The 18,696-nt window shown below is 40.7% G+C and overlaps 1 protein-coding gene and 1 long non-coding RNA gene across 12 annotated transcripts in view; one reads left to right on the top strand and one right to left on the bottom strand.

Moving 5' to 3' along the window:
* Positions 1-18,696, bottom strand: part of LOC148149940 (uncharacterized) — a 65,238-nt gene that overhangs the window by 19,477 nt on the left and 27,065 nt on the right. The window lies entirely within an intron of this gene.
* Positions 1-18,696, top strand: part of cobl (cordon-bleu WH2 repeat protein) — a 374,039-nt gene that overhangs the window by 328,386 nt on the left and 26,957 nt on the right. For 8 of the 11 annotated variants that reach the window (XM_043690114.2, XM_043690116.2, XM_087987211.1 and 5 more), the window contains 2 exons: positions 1,748-3,756; positions 3,875-3,994. In XM_043690114.2, coding sequence (XP_043546049.2) covers positions 1,748-3,756; positions 3,875-3,994 — 2,129 coding nt within the window. The remainder of the gene's footprint in view (positions 1-1,747; positions 3,757-3,874; positions 3,995-18,696) is intronic. The other 3 variants (XM_043690115.2, XM_087987212.1, XM_087987210.1) reach the window with 1 other exon arrangement.

The following is an 18,696-nucleotide window of genomic DNA, read 5'->3' as shown; positions in this document are numbered from 1 at the left end:
GTTTCCACACTGTATGAGTCCATAACTCTTATTGACAGAGCTGTTGGGTAGTAGGACTGACCAAGTCAGTTGAAGGCAACATACTTAATTTGCCCAAAATTTAACATGCTTTGAAAATAATTAAATAAATTTCATGTAAAAAATAAATGATTATTTCAACAATGTATTTAAAATGGCACAGTAATGAATTATTATTGCCTAGAATTTGACTAGTATAAAGCTATGATCTTGCACTTACAGCAATTATTGGTGAGCTTTTCAAGTTAAAGATCCTCCATTGAGGAAACAGTACTGCTTGTGGACCTTATCAAAATATAGGAACGCCAGTGCACATTAATAAATGAGATTAACTTTCACTGGATGCACAAATAATGCATGCTAGAAGTAAAAGAAATAAATGCTGGAAATACAAAAAAAGTCAGGCAGTATCTGTGAAGAGAAACAGAGTTAACATGTGGGTCAATAACCTTTCACCAGATGAAATATTGGACATAAATTTTCTCTGCCCTGGCGTGGCAAGGAATGATGCAGGACGGGCAAATAACTGAGTATGTGGGTCTCTGGGAGATTCTCACCCCATTCCCACCATTTCAGCAAGTAAAGTTTTTGTGAGAAGGTCCATTGGTAACCTTCTCGACTCGTTCTGCATGAGTATTCTAATTGATCAATTAGTGGCCAGTTAATGGCCTAAACTAACCACCTTCCCAATTACCTACCATCTGGGAGGTGAGAAAATTTCTTTCCCAACATGGAAAACAATGTGATTTGTCTTCTGGAGCTAGGGGTTAGTCTCCATTTGTCCCATTCTGGGAGCAGTCAGAATAAGATATGGGTGGCAAGATGGTGGCAGCTGAAAGCATACCCCCTGCCATTGCCTCCGACACACCATTTTCCTTAGAGTGTTATAGACTTGCGAGGAAGAAACTGAAGCAAAAATATTACAGGAAGAATTACCAAAGATCCCATCGTGGGATCCATCCCTTCCAAAAAAAAGGTCATGGGCACAGCTCTCCAGAGCTATGCAGCAGGGAGGGATTCCAGTGATGCTGTTCAATTCACCAGTGCTGCCAACGTCTGATTGACTGGCAACCTCAGTTTGGGTCGGACTTCAGTGCTGATGATCTTGATCGGATGCAAAGCTTTCCAGACAGCAGTTAAGTACCTAATTGGTGCTTGATCCGACGGGCTTTCTTGCTAGTGGGAACTGGAAGTCTATCACCCCTGCAGTTGCCTTACCAACATTCTGTGCACAAACACTAAATTTGAGCAGTTACTCTGTTTTACTCTCTCCACATATTGATGTGTTGATTATTTCCAGCATTTTAGGTTTCTATTTCATATTTACAGCATCACTTATGTAATATTTTTGGTAATTGCAGGCCTGCTTTTATGTTTGTAATTTGACTTCAGATTTTATTGAACATCATGCAAGGTTTGACAGTGATAAGCCTCAGATTGAATATGAGTTTAAAGTATCTCATGGCTAGTTCTATATGTCTCAACCCATACTGTAAATCCCTAGATTAACTTTTTAAACATGATTCGCTCACTGACCAAAGTGTCAGTGATGTCAAAGTACTTGTTAATAATAGAGGTTTAAAATCACTGAAATGATAAAAATGCAGCAATAACACTATTTATTGAACGGGGAGAAGTTCACAACTAGTGATGATACATAGGTGATAAGTGTGTGATAAGACAGGAACATCTTTTGAGACTCACAAGCAACCTTTGGTTATTTATTTAGCAGCTGTGCAAGAATCGGCTATAAAAAAATCTTCCACTTTGTCTAACGTAATCACTGATGAACAAGAATCTGTCCCAGTGACAATCATTGATGAAATATCATGGACTTGCCAGGAGGAAATTGAAGAGAAAATATTACAGGAAGAAGTACTGGAATCTACAGAAGTAAAAGTTCACGATACAGATAGAAATCAGCAAACACACTCAGAAACAATGACTGAAACTTCAGTAATCAGTATTCAAGAACAGTCATTACCTGATGTTTCATTTGACACATTCTATCCTGTAAATTTTCTCAGTTGTCCAGACATCAGACAAGAGCCCATTAAAAAAACAATGGAAAGTTCACAGGAAAAGATGAATGACATCCATGATGAGATAATATCAGGAGAAAATAAATTTAAAATGATTGTGCCTGCAACTGAACTGAAGTATGATATGCAGGTTGGAGGAAATGGTAAGAAAGATGTGCACAACATTCCACCAGTGTTGGTTGACCCAATAACCTTAGAAGCTGAAATAACGAAGAAAATCCATGCAGAACATCTGATTCAGGGTCAGGATTGTTCACCAGCAAATTATGCTCCAGAACACAAGCATACATCAGCCAGGTGGTTAAATACTGCCAATAAATTTACCAATGAATGTATTCCAAAAGCAGGTATGAGAACATTCACAGTTATTCCGCCACAGCCAATTGTAAATCCCAAGGGAAGAGTAAGCTTGTCATTAGCCACAAACGCAATGAAGATTGATGATCAAGGCAATTTAATACTTGTTGAAATCAGAGAAAAAAAAGACAAAAATACTACAACAGCAGCCAGTGACAAGGAATCACGTTTAGAACAAGCAAAAATGTTCTGGAATGCAAAATGTTTGGATAAGGATAATCTGTATTGTGCTAACCCAAGTACAACTATGGCAATAAATGCAACTGGCTGCACAGCTGGTAATTTTCAACTGCAAGAGACAGCAAAAAAGTTGACAAATATATCCCCCAAATCTAACGCAGTTACTGCACAGAGTACAGCTGCCAGTAAAAAGTCACTTAAAACCTGCTTGCATTCCAATGAAGAAAAACCATTTTTGTCAGTTATGCCATTGAATCAAAAAATGGCAAGTGTACTGGAAAGTACCCATCCTAGAGCAGAGAGTAATTTTATCAAGCCCTGCAGAAGAACATCAAGTCAGTATGTTGCCTCAGCAATTTGCCGCTACACAGGCATGCAGTTAACAAAAACTGGAGCTGGAAATGAATCTAATGTTCAGAGTAACAGTGGACTTGACAGTAAATCTGAGGATAAACATAAGTTTAGACCTGCTGAGGAGAAGTCTTCTGTGAATCTCTTAAAAAAAGGTTTCATGGAAAACCAACAGAAGACAGGGTTTGCACTCCATTCCAACGCAGAAAATGTTGAAAAAATGACAGAACATAAGGAAGCTAAAGCTGTTCCATATCAGAATTCAATTATTAAAGATGTGTCAAATCAAACAGACTCCCTCAACAAAGTTACATCACAATCACAATCTTCCCAGTTACTCATAAAGAATGCCTTTTCTGCTGACCAGCAATGTCCCACTGCAAATAAACAGATTCCACAAAGTGAAGTGCATTCACCTTTTGTGAAAGAAGTCGTGACTTCCACTGTTCCAATTAATCAGTCATTTAGAGCATCTGTGACCTTTGCAATCAATCCAATTTCAACTTTATTTTCAGATTCTATTAAAAGTCATGATACTGCTATAAAACAAGGTGATTCATGCGCCTCGGATTTGCCTGCAATATCTACTGTCGCCTCTTCAGGAACTGAAACAGTATTTGTGATGCAGTCAGAACCTTCACCTTCCTTTCACACAAATGGTTTCAATATCAAACCCAGTACCAACATGTTTGGGCCTGTCAAGAAATTCAAACCCATCGTTCAGAAGCCTGTACAGAAAGATGAGTGCTTACACAGTTCTCTAATGGAAGCTATCCAATCAGGGCAAAACAAAGAACGGCTTAGAAAGGTAGAAATATCATTTGGTTGTTTAGTTCTGATTCAAAGATTTTTTTTCATGAGAATTCCAGCTGTTTCAAAATGTCATTTCTGACAAATGTGCTATTTCTGTGCCTTATTTTTGCCAGATTTCTGATACAGTGATAAACAGTAACCTTAAAAAAGATTCACTTATTGCACCAGAGAATGAACACTCTGCACTTTTGGCATCAATTAGAGCACACAGTGGAATTACAAAACTGAAAAAGGTAGGAAGAGTGTCAGTGATGTATATTGTTCTTACTGCGACAACTTTATTGGCTTTTCTTACAGTTGAATGTTTAAGCATTTGTTGCAAACATTAGCATTTTATTTTTAAATTATTGAATTACAATAAAACTTGTTTAATTACTGCAGTTAAAATTGAAAGTTGACATTTCAACTATTTAACATTTTATTGCAGAATGTAAAAATGATTCTCTTAGAATCATAGAGATGTACATCACGGAAAGCTTCAGTCCAACTCATCCATGCCTACCAGATATCCTAACCTAATCTAGTCCTATTTGCCAGCACTTGGCCCATGTCTCTTGAAACCCTTCCTATTCATATCCCCATTCAGATGCCTTTTAAATGTTGTAATTGTACCGGTCTTCATCACTTCCTCTGGCAGCTCATTCCATTCCACTCTCTGTGTGAAAAAGTTGCCCCTTAAATCCCTTTTATATCTCACCCTAAACCTATGCCCTCTCGTTCTAGACTCCCCCACCCCAGGGAAAAGACCTTGTCTATTTGTCCTATCCATGCCCGTCATGATTTTATAAACCTCTATTAATTAGAACATACTCTTCAGTATTGTACTTACCTGTATCTAGTATAGTTGCCCTTCTTTATTTTGTAGTGGAATTTGAAAGGCCTACATGAAGCTCCAGAAGTCTGAAAATGCTAAAACAAATCTATATCTAGTACAGATGGATTATTTTTAAGCCAAAATCCTCCTATCTCTTGGGAGAAGCTACAGACGGCTTTTTTTTTTAAACAAAATACAATTACATTTTTTGCCAAATGGAAATTGTGCTTTATCCATCAGGAATGAAATTTAAATATCAGAAAGAGATGCTGCTTCCATCTGAAAATACTCCATTGGAGGCAAGTTATCTTTATGAAGTAAGAATACCAGATAAAAGTACAGAGAGTACTTCCTTTTTTGCACCAAAATAATTAGCTCTTTGCTGACCCTAGTTAGGAAATTGTTTCACATTGACATTGGTGGAAGGAATCAGATTGTTTTATTTTTTGGGTTGAGGTCTGGTATGGACAATATTGAACTGCTACTGCACAGTTACAAAGCAATGACTGTTACTGAAAGCTGGGGTGACTTTAATAGGTCTAGCAATATTTTATCCATTCTAATTGAAATAAAAATTTCAAACAAGCAAATGTAAATAAATCCAGTTTACAGTCAGGTATCATTAAAGTTTGCTACATTCTCAGTTATGATGACCCTCTTTACTTGATCAGGTTTCGCATGCTTCCCTTCTCCTTAGCTGTGGTGATGAGATGTATTTTTATTCAGTTTTGCATTATATGTCCCAGTCACAGTTTTATTCAAATTGCTTGAATGTTCAGACCTTCAACTTTCCTGGCTTTCATATAGAATCAGCATTTCCCTATATACTCTCTATGTCTTAAGTCCTGACCCTCACATTTCACTTACTATCAGTTTAGAAAAATCATCTTTTGCTGCTGTCTGGCAATTGGAATGCCACCCACTTACCAACTGTTAAGCAGTGTGCTGCGAGGCTCCTGCAGAAGCAGAAATCCTTCTCACTGGCAAGAGGAAATCAGCTGAATGATGTCAGAAATCAACAATGGTCTCCATCAATTAGAAGCCACACTTGTAGAGCTCGCACCAATAAGCATTAAGAAAGGTGGCAGGCAAATTTAGTTGAGCATGCAACCAAAATTCTCATTTGATGATTATAGCTTCTGCTTGTGGCTCTGCTTCTCCCACTTGTAATGTTTATTTTATGTCCACCTGAGAGGCTACAGGAGGCCTCAAATATCACAGCTGAAAGTCAGAACCTTCTGCAGTGCAGTATTTCTCAGACCCCCAATATCACAGCAATGTTTACTAATGCACTTCAGTCTAGAGTGGTATTTAACCACAATCGTTTGACTCAGAGCTGTGAGTCCTCCACAGAACCAACACTGACAAACTCTATTTATGTAAAAATATCGATAGATCAGGAGTGTTTGGAAGGACTGTCCTAAAAAATAAAGTTTACCAAGAAATGAAAACAAAAGTTGCTGAAAATGCACATAAGACCTACGAAAATATAAAAAGGAAAAAGTCAGATGAAGATTTATGAATACAAACACTGGACTGAATTTTTAGATTTTTTTGAAACTAGATATAGATGTGGGTTAGAGTGGTGAAAATACCCAGCTGGCATTCCATGCTCGTCTTTGCTACTGGGACATTTTTACTGAGGAGGGATGAAAGGTGAAACTTAAATTTTTAAATTATTTAATAGGATGTGGACATTTAGTGCTGAATCCTAACTGTCCTTGAATTGAATAGTTAGGACTGGCAAAATTGCCAGTTCTGAAGAAGAGTCACTGGACTCGAAATGTTAACTCTGCCATCTCTGCACAGATTCTGCCAGATCTGCTATTTTTTGCAGCAATTTCTGGTTTTGTTTCTGATTTTGTGGTTCTTGGTTTTTTTTGTTTAGCACCAAGACACAGTAGGCTTTCTCCACTCCAGCTGCGGACATCACAATTGCACTTAGATATAATATAGATTAGATTAGATTAGATTAGATTACTTACAGTGTGGAAATAGGCCCTTCGGCCCAACAAGTCCACATCGACCTGCCGAAGCGCAATCCACCCAGACCCATTCCCCTACATTTACTCCTTCACCTAACACTGCAGGCAATTTAGTATGGCCAATTCACCTAACCTGCACATTTTTGGACTGTGGGAGGAAACCGGAGCACCCGGCGGAAACCCACGCAGACATGGGGAGAATGTGCAAACTCCACACAGTCAGTCGCCTGAGGCGGGAATTGAACCCAGGTCTCTGGCGCTGTGAGGCAGCAGTGTTAACCACTGTGCCACCTTGTCACCCACTAATGGCAGCTGATAAGAAGAAAACATGCTGAGGGCACATAGGTGGCATGGGTGCAACTTAATTGTCAATAATCTTTCATTTTTGTCAACATATTTGCACTGTTAAAATGTCTGTGGTTATGTAATTTTCACTATTATGCTGGTTAAGTTAAATCCATGTGAGAGATGAGCAGCCTGTTCAGACCATTCCAAGGATGAAAGAATTGTAATTGCCAAGCATTGCTCATTTCTCACTAGCAACCAGTTCCTTGACTGCGTATGACCTCAGGGAACTTTGAACCATGATGTTGAACCAAGGCAATGCATTTCAATGTAAACAGCACGAAGGCTAAAAACGTTCTGTCGTAGTCCTGTTGGTTTGGAGAGTGTATGCGGGTGTCCCTTGAAGCCTTTGGTTTGCTGAGAATCTTCTGTCCAGATGCAGGCTAAAATTATGCAGGGAATATGTTAGACCATGGTCGGCACATTTAATTTCACACTTATGGATTCAGTGACGATTCCACATACTTCTGCAAAGAAAGGTTAATTCTGTATGTCAGCTTTTCAAGGAAACATACTGCCATTCAAAGCTTGGAGGTATACAATGGGAGCTCACATGCCCACTCTACTATATAATGCAATGGTCTGCCAAGAAAAGCTACACAAACCACTACCTCTTTCAGCTTAAATGTCTAAGAACTTCAGGACAGTATAGCAGTTCATGTGCATTTTGAAAGATTAAAGACTGACCTGTGATGGAGGGGGTCAAAAGAAGATTCTTCAGGATTCTGCCCAACTTGCTTTCTATCATGAGAGATTTTGGGGCACAACACTTTGGTATGATATCCTGACAAGTATTTGATAGTTATCTAATCTTAGCAATGTGCAATATTAATCTACTGTCTCACTGACTTCTGTTTTAATCCCCAATGGTCAGTAGGCGTTCCAAAGGGAGATAATTGGAAGTAGTATCAGTAGGAAAGTAATATGTCACGCGTTGAATCAGAAGGATAATAAGACATTTATTTGGCACTATAAAAGGTCAAAGACTGCAAAAATAATAAGGTCCGCATGTTTTTTACACCACTCTGGGCCTGCTTGCCATTTTATCAAAAGAATGTTGTACCATTAAACAGAAGTTCAAATCCAGTTCATTTATCCTAGAAGCAGGTTTCAGTTAGATCATCTCTGGCCTTGTGGATGCTTTGTTCTGTCCTGCTTTCTTGGACAGCCCTCTTGGCTAATGTCCTGATCCTCAACTTTATCTTCCTCATCAGAAGATTGTTATAATTCCCCCATTTTGTCAGCATCCATTTCTTCTCCTCTATGATTGTGAAGGGCACAGTATGCCAGTAATATCTTTCTGGGCAATATTGCAAAACTGAAGTGGTCCAGGTATTGAATTCTTATTTTAAGGTGTCATATTGTCTGTTCCATTGTGGCCCTGGAAAGTGAACAATGTTGTAACTTCTTCCCTGTTGGTCTGAGGGTTTTGTAAAGGTATCATGACCATGTTTGGAGGAAGTAACTCTTGTCTCCCAGCAGGCATTCCTATCTAGTTTGAGGACCTTGGAAGGATATAGGAACTGGTGAATTTTATAACGTGTAAAAGCCATGGCAGTTCTCAGGCATTTTGGTGCAGGCTCCTTATCTTGGCATCAATGAGCACATATAATTTAATAATTGATGGATCAAGGACTTCTTCAGGTGGTAGGGTGTTCTCAAAGCAGTCTATAGTGCCTTGCACCTAGGGAAAGTAGTGATGATGGAGAACTGCACTGCCTAAACTAGATAATTCTCTTTATCATGAAAGAAGGATATTAAAAGCTGTTCTCTGGAGAAACTGGCAACAATAGCATTCCAGGTTAATTGATTGCTTAAGGATTGAGAGATATTGATTGCTTAAGGATTGAGAGATAGCACACAGGTTTCCAGTTTTGATCTGGAAATAAGCTACTGGCATAAAACTCCAGGGCAGCTGTGTTCTTGATGTTTGCCAGGCTACCATTGTCAGTCCTTCTGAGTGCAAGCCTTTCATAATATCAATCTGTTCAAGCCTATTAACCTGGTCTACAGTGTTCTCACTATCAACGAGATCCCTCTCTCGTGAATATTGAAGCAAAAAACTCATTTAGGGCGTCCCCTACCTCTTCCGGCTCCAGGCAACAGTTCCCTCCACTATCCCTGATCGGTCCGACCCTGTGTCTGATCATTCGCTTATTCCTCACGCAAGTGTAGAATGCCTTAGGCCTTTCCCGCCAAGGCTTTTTTCATGCCCCTTTTAGCTCTCCTCAGTCCATTTTTGAGTTCTTTCCTAACTACCCTGTAATCCTTGAAGCTGTGCCAGATCCTTGCTTCCTCAACCTTAAGTAAGCTTCCTTCTTTCTCTGAACAAGAAGCTCCTCTTCTCTTGTCATCTAAGGCCCCTTCACCTTACCATTCCTTCCTGTCTCAGTAGGACAAGTGCTCCATACACAGCCTCCATCTTCCTGTTGTGCATTTCCCATAGAACAATTGTTCCTAATTTTTTTCCATAGCTCCTGTCTAACAGCAGTATAATTTCCCCTTCCCCAATAAAATACTTTCCCATACTGTTAATGACGACCGACTTGACACCGACATTTTTTACATTAATGACGACCAACTTGACACCAACATTTTTTACAAACCCACCAACTCCTACAGCTACCTGGATTACACCTCTTCCCACCCTACCTCCTGCAAAAATGCCATCCCGTATTCCCAATTCCTCCGCCTCCGCCGTATCTGCTCCCAGGAGGACTAGTTCCACCACAGAACACACCAGATGGCCTCCTTCTTTAGAGACCGCAATTTCCCTTTCCAAGTGGTTAAAGATGGCCTCCAACGCATCTCGTCCATATCCCACACCTCTGCCCTCAGACCCCACCCCTCCAACCGTAACAAGGACAGAACGCCCCGGTGCTCACCTTCCACCCTACCAACCTTCGCATAAACCAAATCATCTGCCGACATTTTCGCCACCTCCAAACGGACCCCACCACCAGGGATATATTTCCCTCCCCACCCCTTTCCGCCTTCTGCAAAGACCATTCCCTCCATGACTACCTGGTCAGGTCCACGCCCCCCTACAACCTACCCTCCCATCCTAGCACCTTCCCCTGCCACCGCATGAATTGCAAAACCTGCGCCCACACCTCCTCCCTCACCTCCATCCAAGGCCCTAAAGGTTTACCTGCACTGCACATCCACCAATATCACTTATTGTATCCGTTGCTCCTGATGCGGTCTCCTCTACATTGGGGAGACTGGGCGCTTCCTACCTGAGCGCTTTAGGGAACATCTCTGGGACACCCGCACCAATCAACCACACCGCCATGTGGCCCAACATTTCAACTCCCCCTCCCACTCTGCCGAGGACATGGAGGTCCTGGGCCTCCTTCACTGCCGCTCCCTCACCACCAGACGCCTGGAGGAAGAACGCCTCATCTTCCGCCTCGGAACACTTCAACCCCAGGGCATCAATGTGGACTTCAACAGTTTCCTCATTTCCCCTTCCCCCACCTCACTCCAATTCCAAACTTCCAGCTCAGCACCGTCCCCATGACCTGTCCTACCTGCCTATCTTCTTTTCCACCTAAGCACTCCATCCTTCCCTCCTGACCTATCACCTTCATTCCCTCCCCCAATCACCTATTGTACTCTATGCTACTTTCTCCCCACCCCCACCCTCCTCTCATTTATCTCTCCACCCTTCAGGCTCTCTGCCTTTATTCCTGATGAAGGGTTTTTGCCCGAAACGTCAATTTTACTGCTCCTCGAATGCTGCCTGAACTGCTGTGCTTTTCCAGCACCACTCTAATCTGGACTCTGGTTTCCAGCATCTGCAGTCATTGTTTTTATCCTGTCTGTTCCTATCCCTCTCCATGGCTATGGTAAAGGTGAGGCAGTTGTGGTCACTGTCACCGAAATGCTCTCCCACCGAGAGATCTGACACCTGGCCTGGCTCGTTGTCTAGCACCAAATCCAATATGGCCTCCCCTGTAGTCCGCCTATCTACATATTGAGTCAGGAATCCTTCCTGGACACACCTGACAAAATCAGCTTCATCCAGACCATCTGCACTAAGAAGGTTCAAGTCAATATTGGGGAAATTGAAGTCACCCATAATAACAACTCTGTTACATCTGCTATCCAATCTGTTCTCCTATCTCTCTGCTGCTAATGGGGTGTCTATGGAAAACACGAAATAAATGACTGCACCTTTCCTGTTACTGACTTCCACCCATACTGAGTAGACAAACCCTCCTCAACAACCTGTTTAACCTTTCATAGTGAACCTTCTGTGAAGTGCCTGTAGAGCAGTATATTTGTCTTTGTATAAGGAGACCAAATTTGTACCTAATACTATAGATGTGTATTATCAATTCCTTGTACCATTTCCAGTTGTAACTTGACTTCCTAACTTTTCCTATTGCAGTAAAGGCCAACATTTCATTTGCCTTTCTATTTACTTGTTATACCTACTTGTTCATTTTTATGATTTCTGTACAAGGGCACCTAGATGTCTCTGTACTCTAACATTCTGTAGCCTGTTTCGATTAAATTAATATTTTGCTTTTATATTCTTCTGAAAAAGTGAATTATCTCACATTTCCCAGATTATGCTCCATCTGCTAAACTCACCTAATCTGCCTTTCACATTGCAGAGTCTTTGTGTCCTCCTCATAATACAACCTCAACCAAAGTCTGCGAGAAAGACCATTTTCAAATTGACAAACTGGCCTTTAGCAGTACTGAGTTGTGGGAAAATATTTACCTGCACCTTCAATTGCAGTTAAAGTGCTGGAGAAACCTCATATATTGTTCCTATTCTGGCTTCCTCCCCTCTATTGAAGCATCAAATCCTGTGCTCCATCTTTAATGGAGAAGAACAAATTACCTCAGTACAAATTGGAGTCTACTTCCTGCAACACTTCTACAGAAAAATCCTTCTATGTTGCTACTGAATGGGCAGTTTTCATACCTGGCAGCGAGTGGTTTTCCATGTTATCACGTCTTTCCCGTGTGCAATACCCCAGTTCAGGTTGGCCTTTGATCCCAAAATTTAGCATGACACTTCCTCTAACAAATCAAATGAGGTATACTCATGTCACATGTTGGTTCAATTCTCCTTATTACTGATCAGAAAATTGGGCTCATACTTTAGAATAATATAAACAAAATAATGAATAAAGTCAGAGACTTGGGAAAGTTGTAGTGTAGAGTGTTAGTCTTATGTATATAATATATAGTATGTTATAAACATAAGCAGTAGATTACAGAACCAATGATCATAACTTAAAGATGCAAGGTAAGCCGTTTAGGACTACGATGAGGCGAAAGTAATGAAACAACTATCACAACTGGTGATAACAGATGATGGCAACAGGCACAAAGACATTAAGTGAAAGTTCAGTTCATGAAAAGGTGGCAAGCGAGAGGACACTGGAAGAAATGGCAATAACAGAGAAGAAATTACCATGTGGAGTGCGGCTAGAGTGAAGGGAAGCAATGGAGAAAATCTTGACTTTACCAATGTGCTTCAGGCACATAGCAGGCCTGAATCAGGCTACAAAGCCACTGAATTGGCATTGTAGATTTAAGAGATACTGACCTGCATTGGCACTAACAGAAAAATCTAGCAAGAAACCAATCAGTCTGCTTGTCAAGGTCATAGGTAGTTTTGCAAATGAATTCTGTCAGACAGAGGATTAATGAAGAAATTGCTGTATATGAAGGGGTTATAAAAACATTAGATGCGTACTTCAACCTTAGGGGATACATTAACCAGAACAGGCAAAATTTAATTGGGCACTCAGCACTCAGATCATGTTCAATCAAAGGTATTGTTTACCAACAGCCAAGCCTCACACAATTTTCATCAATCTCACTATCGCTATAATTAAATAACAATCGCAAACAGTGATAATGGAATCTGAATTTTATCATGTTTTGCACAGAAATTACCAAATGGCCAAATCAGCTATCTTTATTTCACATTTTCTTTAAAGTAACAACAATTACTAATCCTTGATCTGTGACTATTATTTTACCCAGCAGACTTGCTATAAACTATAAAGCTGTTGAAATTAACTAAGATGATCTAAGATGATTCTCATCTTTTACATAATGTCTTTAAATTATTAAGAAGGTTGGGCTGAGCAGAGTGGAAAACAACTAACTACTTTCCTAGAAAAGTTGTATTCAAAATTAACATTAGAAACTCTGTTACATACTAATATAATTACAATTGTTGCATTTATCCCACAGTAACGCCACAAACCTTAATCCAGAATTGCGATTAAACTGTTTTCAACTACAGTTAACATCCATCTAAGGGAATCCAATGCTCAAATACAGCTTGTAGTTTCCTGGAAATCTTCTCAAAATTGTGCCGTAGTCTGTACTTTTGAATATACACATTAGAACTGGCAAATATTGATAAGAATAATTGTGACTTGTTAGAACTATGATATTGTAGTTGTCACCTTGAAATTACAACATGCAATACATATTGGAGGCATTAATATATTTTGATTTAAATAAGACAATAGCTCTGCTAATGTAAGAAATTACTAAAAAGTATCTAAAATGAATATGTGCAGTATTTTACCTCCTATATAGATTTATGAAAAGAAAATAATTCATGACAAAACGAGTTGAAATTTTTAGAGGATGTAACTAGCCAAACAAATAAATAAAATCATAAGATTTTAAGACATAGGAGCAGAAATTAGGCCATTCCACTCGTTAAGTCTGCTTCACCTTCAGTCACGGCTGATAAATTTCTCAACCACTTTCTACCACTTTCTCCCTGTAATCTTCAATCCACTTGACAAACAAGAACCTAATTATCTCTGTCATAAATATGATGTTGCCTCCACAGCCTTCTGTGCCAATGAATTCCATAGATTCACCACTCTGGCTGAAAAAGTTTCTCCTTATCTCTGTTGTAAAGAGTCTTCCCTTCTTACTCTAAAGCTGTGCCCTCGGGTCCCACTCTTTCTTACTAATGGAAACATCTTTGCAAGTTTTGAGAAGATTTGTAGCTCAGGTTGAGGTTCTGGATGTAGGTTTGCTCACTGAGCTGCAAGGTTCATTTCCAGACGTTTCGTCGCCCTACTAGGTAACATCTTCAGTAGGCCTCAGGTGACACACTGTACATGTTTCCTGCTTTCTATTTATATGTTTGGGTTTCTTTGGGTTGGTGATGTCATTTCCTATGGTGATGTCATTCACTGTGGTGATGTCATTTCCTGTCCACAAACCCAGCAACACACTAAAACAGCAACTAATGAACTTGAAAGACCTTATATAAACACCAAGCAAAACTAATGTCATTTACAAAATACCGTGCGAGAACGGTAGCAAACACTACATTGGATAAACAGGCAAAAAACTAGCCACCAGGATACATGAACATCAACGAGCCACAAAACAACTTGACCCTCTCTCACTAGTATCCATATATTCAGGTAAGGAAGGACACCACTTCGACTGGGACAATACGTCCATTTTAGGACAAGCCAAACAGAGACACACAAGAATTCCTAGAAGCATGGCATTCCAACCAGAACTCTATCAACAAACGCATTGAGTTAGACCCCATCTACCACCCCTGAGGAAAAAAAACCACAGGAAATGACATCACCAAGGGAAATAACATCACCAATCCAAAGAAACCCAAACATATAAATAGAAAGCAGGAATCATGTACCACGCTTCACATGAGGTCCACTGAAGATGTTACTTAGTAGTGTGATGAAACGTCTGGAAATGAATCTTCCAGCTCAGCGAGCAAACCTACATCTGGAAACATCTTCCCAACATCCACTCTATCTAGGCTGTTCAGTATTCTGTAAGTTTCAATTAGATTCCCCCCCCCTTCATCCTTCTAAATTCCATTGCATATTGACCCAGAGTTCTCAAATGATCCTCATATGTTAAACCTTTCATTCATTGGATCATTTTTGTGAACCTCCTCGGGCCTGCTCCAGAGCCAGTGCATGCTTCCTGTAGTATGTGGCCCAACATTGCTTACAATACGCTAAATGTGGTTTGTTGAGAGCCTTATAAAGCCTCAGAAGTGTATCCCTGCTTTTATGTTCAAGTCCTCTCAAAATAAATGCCAATGTTGTATTCGCCTTCTTCACTACCTACTCAACCTATACATTGACCTTGAGAGAAACCTGGACTAGGACTCCCAAGTCCCTTTGCATATCAGATTTCTGAATTTTCTCTCCATTTGGAAATAGTCTATGCCTCTATTCTTCCTACCAAAGTGCATGAGCTCACATCTTCCCACGTTGTATTTCATCTGCCACTTTTTTGCCCACTCTACTCGCCTCTCTATATCCTTCTGCAGTCTCCCCACCTCCTCAATACTACCTGTCCCTCCACCTATCTTTGTATCATCTGCAGACTTAGTAAAAATGCCCTTAGTTCCTTCATCCAGATCATTAATGTATAAAATAAAAAGTTGTCCCAACACTGACCTTTGCAGAACACCACTAGTCACTGACTGCCATCCTGAGAAGGACCCTTTTATCCCCACCCTCTGCTTTTTGCCAAAGAGCCAATCTTCTGTCCATGCTAGTACCTTGCCTCTAACACCGTGGCCCCTTATCTTACTCAGCAGCCTCCTGTGTGGCACTTTGTCAAAGACTTTTGGAAGTCCAAGTAGCTAGCATCCATTGGCTCTCCTTGGTCTAACCTGCTCGTTATCTCCTCTAAGAATTTAACAGATTAGTCATGCATGACCTCCCCTTGATGAAACCATGCTAACTTTGCCTTATTTTATCATACACTTCCAAGTATTAAGAAATCTTATCCTTCACAATGGACTCCAAAATCTTGCCAACAACCGAGGTCAGGCTAATCGGCTGTAATTTCCTGTCCTTTGCCTCACTCCCTTTTTAAACAGGGGTATTGCATTAACGATTTTCCAGTTCTCTGAGACTTTCCTTGACTCTAGTGACTCCTGGAAGATCACCACCAACACCTCCACTATCTCTTCAGCTATCTCCTAGCTATGTCCTGCAGAAGGGGTGGCTCAGTGGCTCAGTGGTTAACACTGCTGCCTCACAGCGCCAGGGACCCGGGTTCGATTCCCACCTTGGGTGACTGTGTGGAGTTTGCACGTTCTCCCTGTGTCTGTTTCCTCTGGCTGCTCCAGTTTCATCCCACAATCCAAAGATGTACAGGTCAGGTGAATTGGTCATGCTAAATAGTCCATAGTGTTAGGTGCATTAGTCAGGGTAATTATAGGCTAGAGGAATTGGTCTGTGTGGGTTACTCTTCAGAGGGTTGGTGTGGACTTGTTGGGCTGAAGGGCCTGTTTCCATAAAAATAGTAGGGAATCTAAACTCTGGGGTGTAATCCATCTGTTCCAGGTGGTTTATCTACCTTCAAACCTTTCAGTTTTTCTAGCACCCTCTCCTTAGTGATGATCACCATATTCAGCTCTGCCCAATTTCCACCTCTCCGACTCATTTGAATTTTTGAGATATGACTCGTTTCTTCCACTGTAAAGACTGACGCAAAGTAAATCTTGTTCCCCATTACTCATCTAGTGTCATTTTCCAGTGGCCAAATGTTCACTTTTGCCTCTCTTGAGCCCTTTATGTATCTTTATATGCCCACCAAATATCCTAAATTAATCTAGTCCCATTTGCCAGCACTTGGCCCATATCCCTCTCAACCCTTCCTATTCATATACCCATTCAGATACTTTTAAAATGTTGTAATAGAACCAACCTCCACCACTTCCACTGGCAGCTCATTCCATACACACACCACATTTGGTGTGAAAAGTTTGCCCTTTGGGTACCTTTTAAACCTTTCTCCTCTCACCCTTAACCTCTGTCATCAAATTCTGGACTCCCCTACCCCAGGGAGAAGACCTTGTCTATTTACCCTACTCATGCCCCTCATGATTTTATAAACCCTATCAGGTCATCCTTCAGAGATTATTAAGCAAAACCAAAGCACAAAATATTGGAGAGGAATATACTGGCATGAATTGAGAACTGGTGAACAGCCAAGAAAAAATGAATCAGAAAAAATATACAAATGTTTTCAGGTTGAAAGGCTGTGACAAGTGGAGCCACAAGAATCAGTGCTTGGGCTCCAGCTATTCATAATCCATATCAATAATTTGGATCTAGTATTAAATGTAATATATCCAAGTTTGCAGATGACAAAACTAGGGGGTTTATGAGTTTAAAGAAATTTTCAAAAGCACTTGAAGGAGATTTGGAGATGCTAAGGCAGTGGGCAAAATATTGACTATTTGAATCCAATGTGTAATGAACTGAGATCGTCCAGTTTTAGATTTTTTTATTTAAGAGGCTTGATGATGTTGAACTGCAGAAGAAATTGTGTGCTTCTATGATTATGTGTCACTAAATACTAACATGTGGTTAAAACAAGCAATTAAATAAGCACTTGAATTTGACTGTTACTAGAATTTAGAATTAGAGTTGAGAATTAGTCTTTAGTGTCAATGAGTATAGCGAAAGGTTAATACATCGCCATCTACAGCACCGACAGGTACAAGGTACCTAGGTACAGCTTCTTTAGTTACAAGGTTTTTCGACAATAGAGAAATAAAATGTCCAGCATTGCAGAGATCAAAGTTCTGAATAACAGACCACGGCTAGCAAGTAGCTTCCAGTCTGCACCAGCCTCAAGACCAAGCCAGGCATCACCTTGAGGATCATGCAGTTGAGAGATTGTTTCAGACCAACACACTGGGCAGACAACGACACACCATCAGACTGCCATCGGCCAAGAGATCACCACGCCATGCTAGGAGGCTGTTATGCCAGGCTGTTAGATCGCCATGCGAGGAGGCCACTGCGCCAAGCTGGGCGGTCACCACAGCAAGCCTGGAGGCCACTGTGCCCGGCCAGGAGTCATTGCCGGAGGCTGGAGTCATTGCTGGATGGCCAGGAATTGTTGCTCACTGGAGGCCAGGAATCATCATCAAATATCAGGAATTGTTGCAAGCCTAAGGTTGGGAATCTTCACCAGGGTCTGGGAATCATCAATGGGAAGAAGAAAATAAAGCACTAAGTTAAAAATCACATAACACCAGGTTATAGTCCAACAGGTTTATTTGGAAGCACTAGCTTTTGGAGCGCTGCTCCTTCATCAGGTGATTGTGGAGAGTGAGATTACTCTCCATCTCACTCTCCACAACCACCTGATAAAGGAGCAGCACTCTGAAAGCTAGTGCTTCCAAATAAACCTGTTGGGCTATATCCTGGTGTTGTGTGATTTTTAACTTTGTACACCTCAGTTTCAACACCGGCGTTTCCAAATCACGAAGCACTAAGAGGAAGAAAAGAGAAGAAAAGAAGAACAGACAGAGCAGGTAGGTCCAGCTGGAAGCATTGTACTCTGCTGAAACAAGGGGGTTTGAATATAGAAGCAGAAGTGTTATCTTCAACTTATAAAGAGAATGCAGCTTGGCGTTTGTGCTACATATCCTTGAAGCTGCTATGACTCTTAAATACTCTCAGGTTCCCAGCGTTTTCCCAGGTCTTTGCGCCAGACAGAGATAGCTACTATTAGACAATATCTATTTGCTGCAAACATGGCTAATGACTCCTTTATGAAACCTTCGCACTAATATAAAACAAAGATACAATGCTTCTCATGCTACCTTTAAGAAACCTTCACACTAACATAGAACAAGTTACAATGCTTCTCATGCCACCTTTATGAAACCTTCACACTAATACAGAACAAAGCTACAATGCTTCTCATACCTAACCTGGACCATTGTGGAACAGGCCTCCTTGAGGATGTTTCCGTTCCGAGACCACTC

This window comes from Chiloscyllium plagiosum, unplaced genomic scaffold (genome assembly GCF_037043375.1).
Source record: "Chiloscyllium plagiosum isolate Xiang-an unplaced genomic scaffold, Cpla_swu_hap1 HiC_scaffold_5, whole genome shotgun sequence".
In the NCBI taxonomy this organism is placed as follows: Eukaryota; Metazoa; Chordata; class Chondrichthyes; order Orectolobiformes; family Hemiscylliidae; genus Chiloscyllium; species Chiloscyllium plagiosum.
The sequence above is the reverse complement of the archived record's forward strand: the minus strand, read 5'-3'. Positions and strand labels throughout refer to the sequence as shown.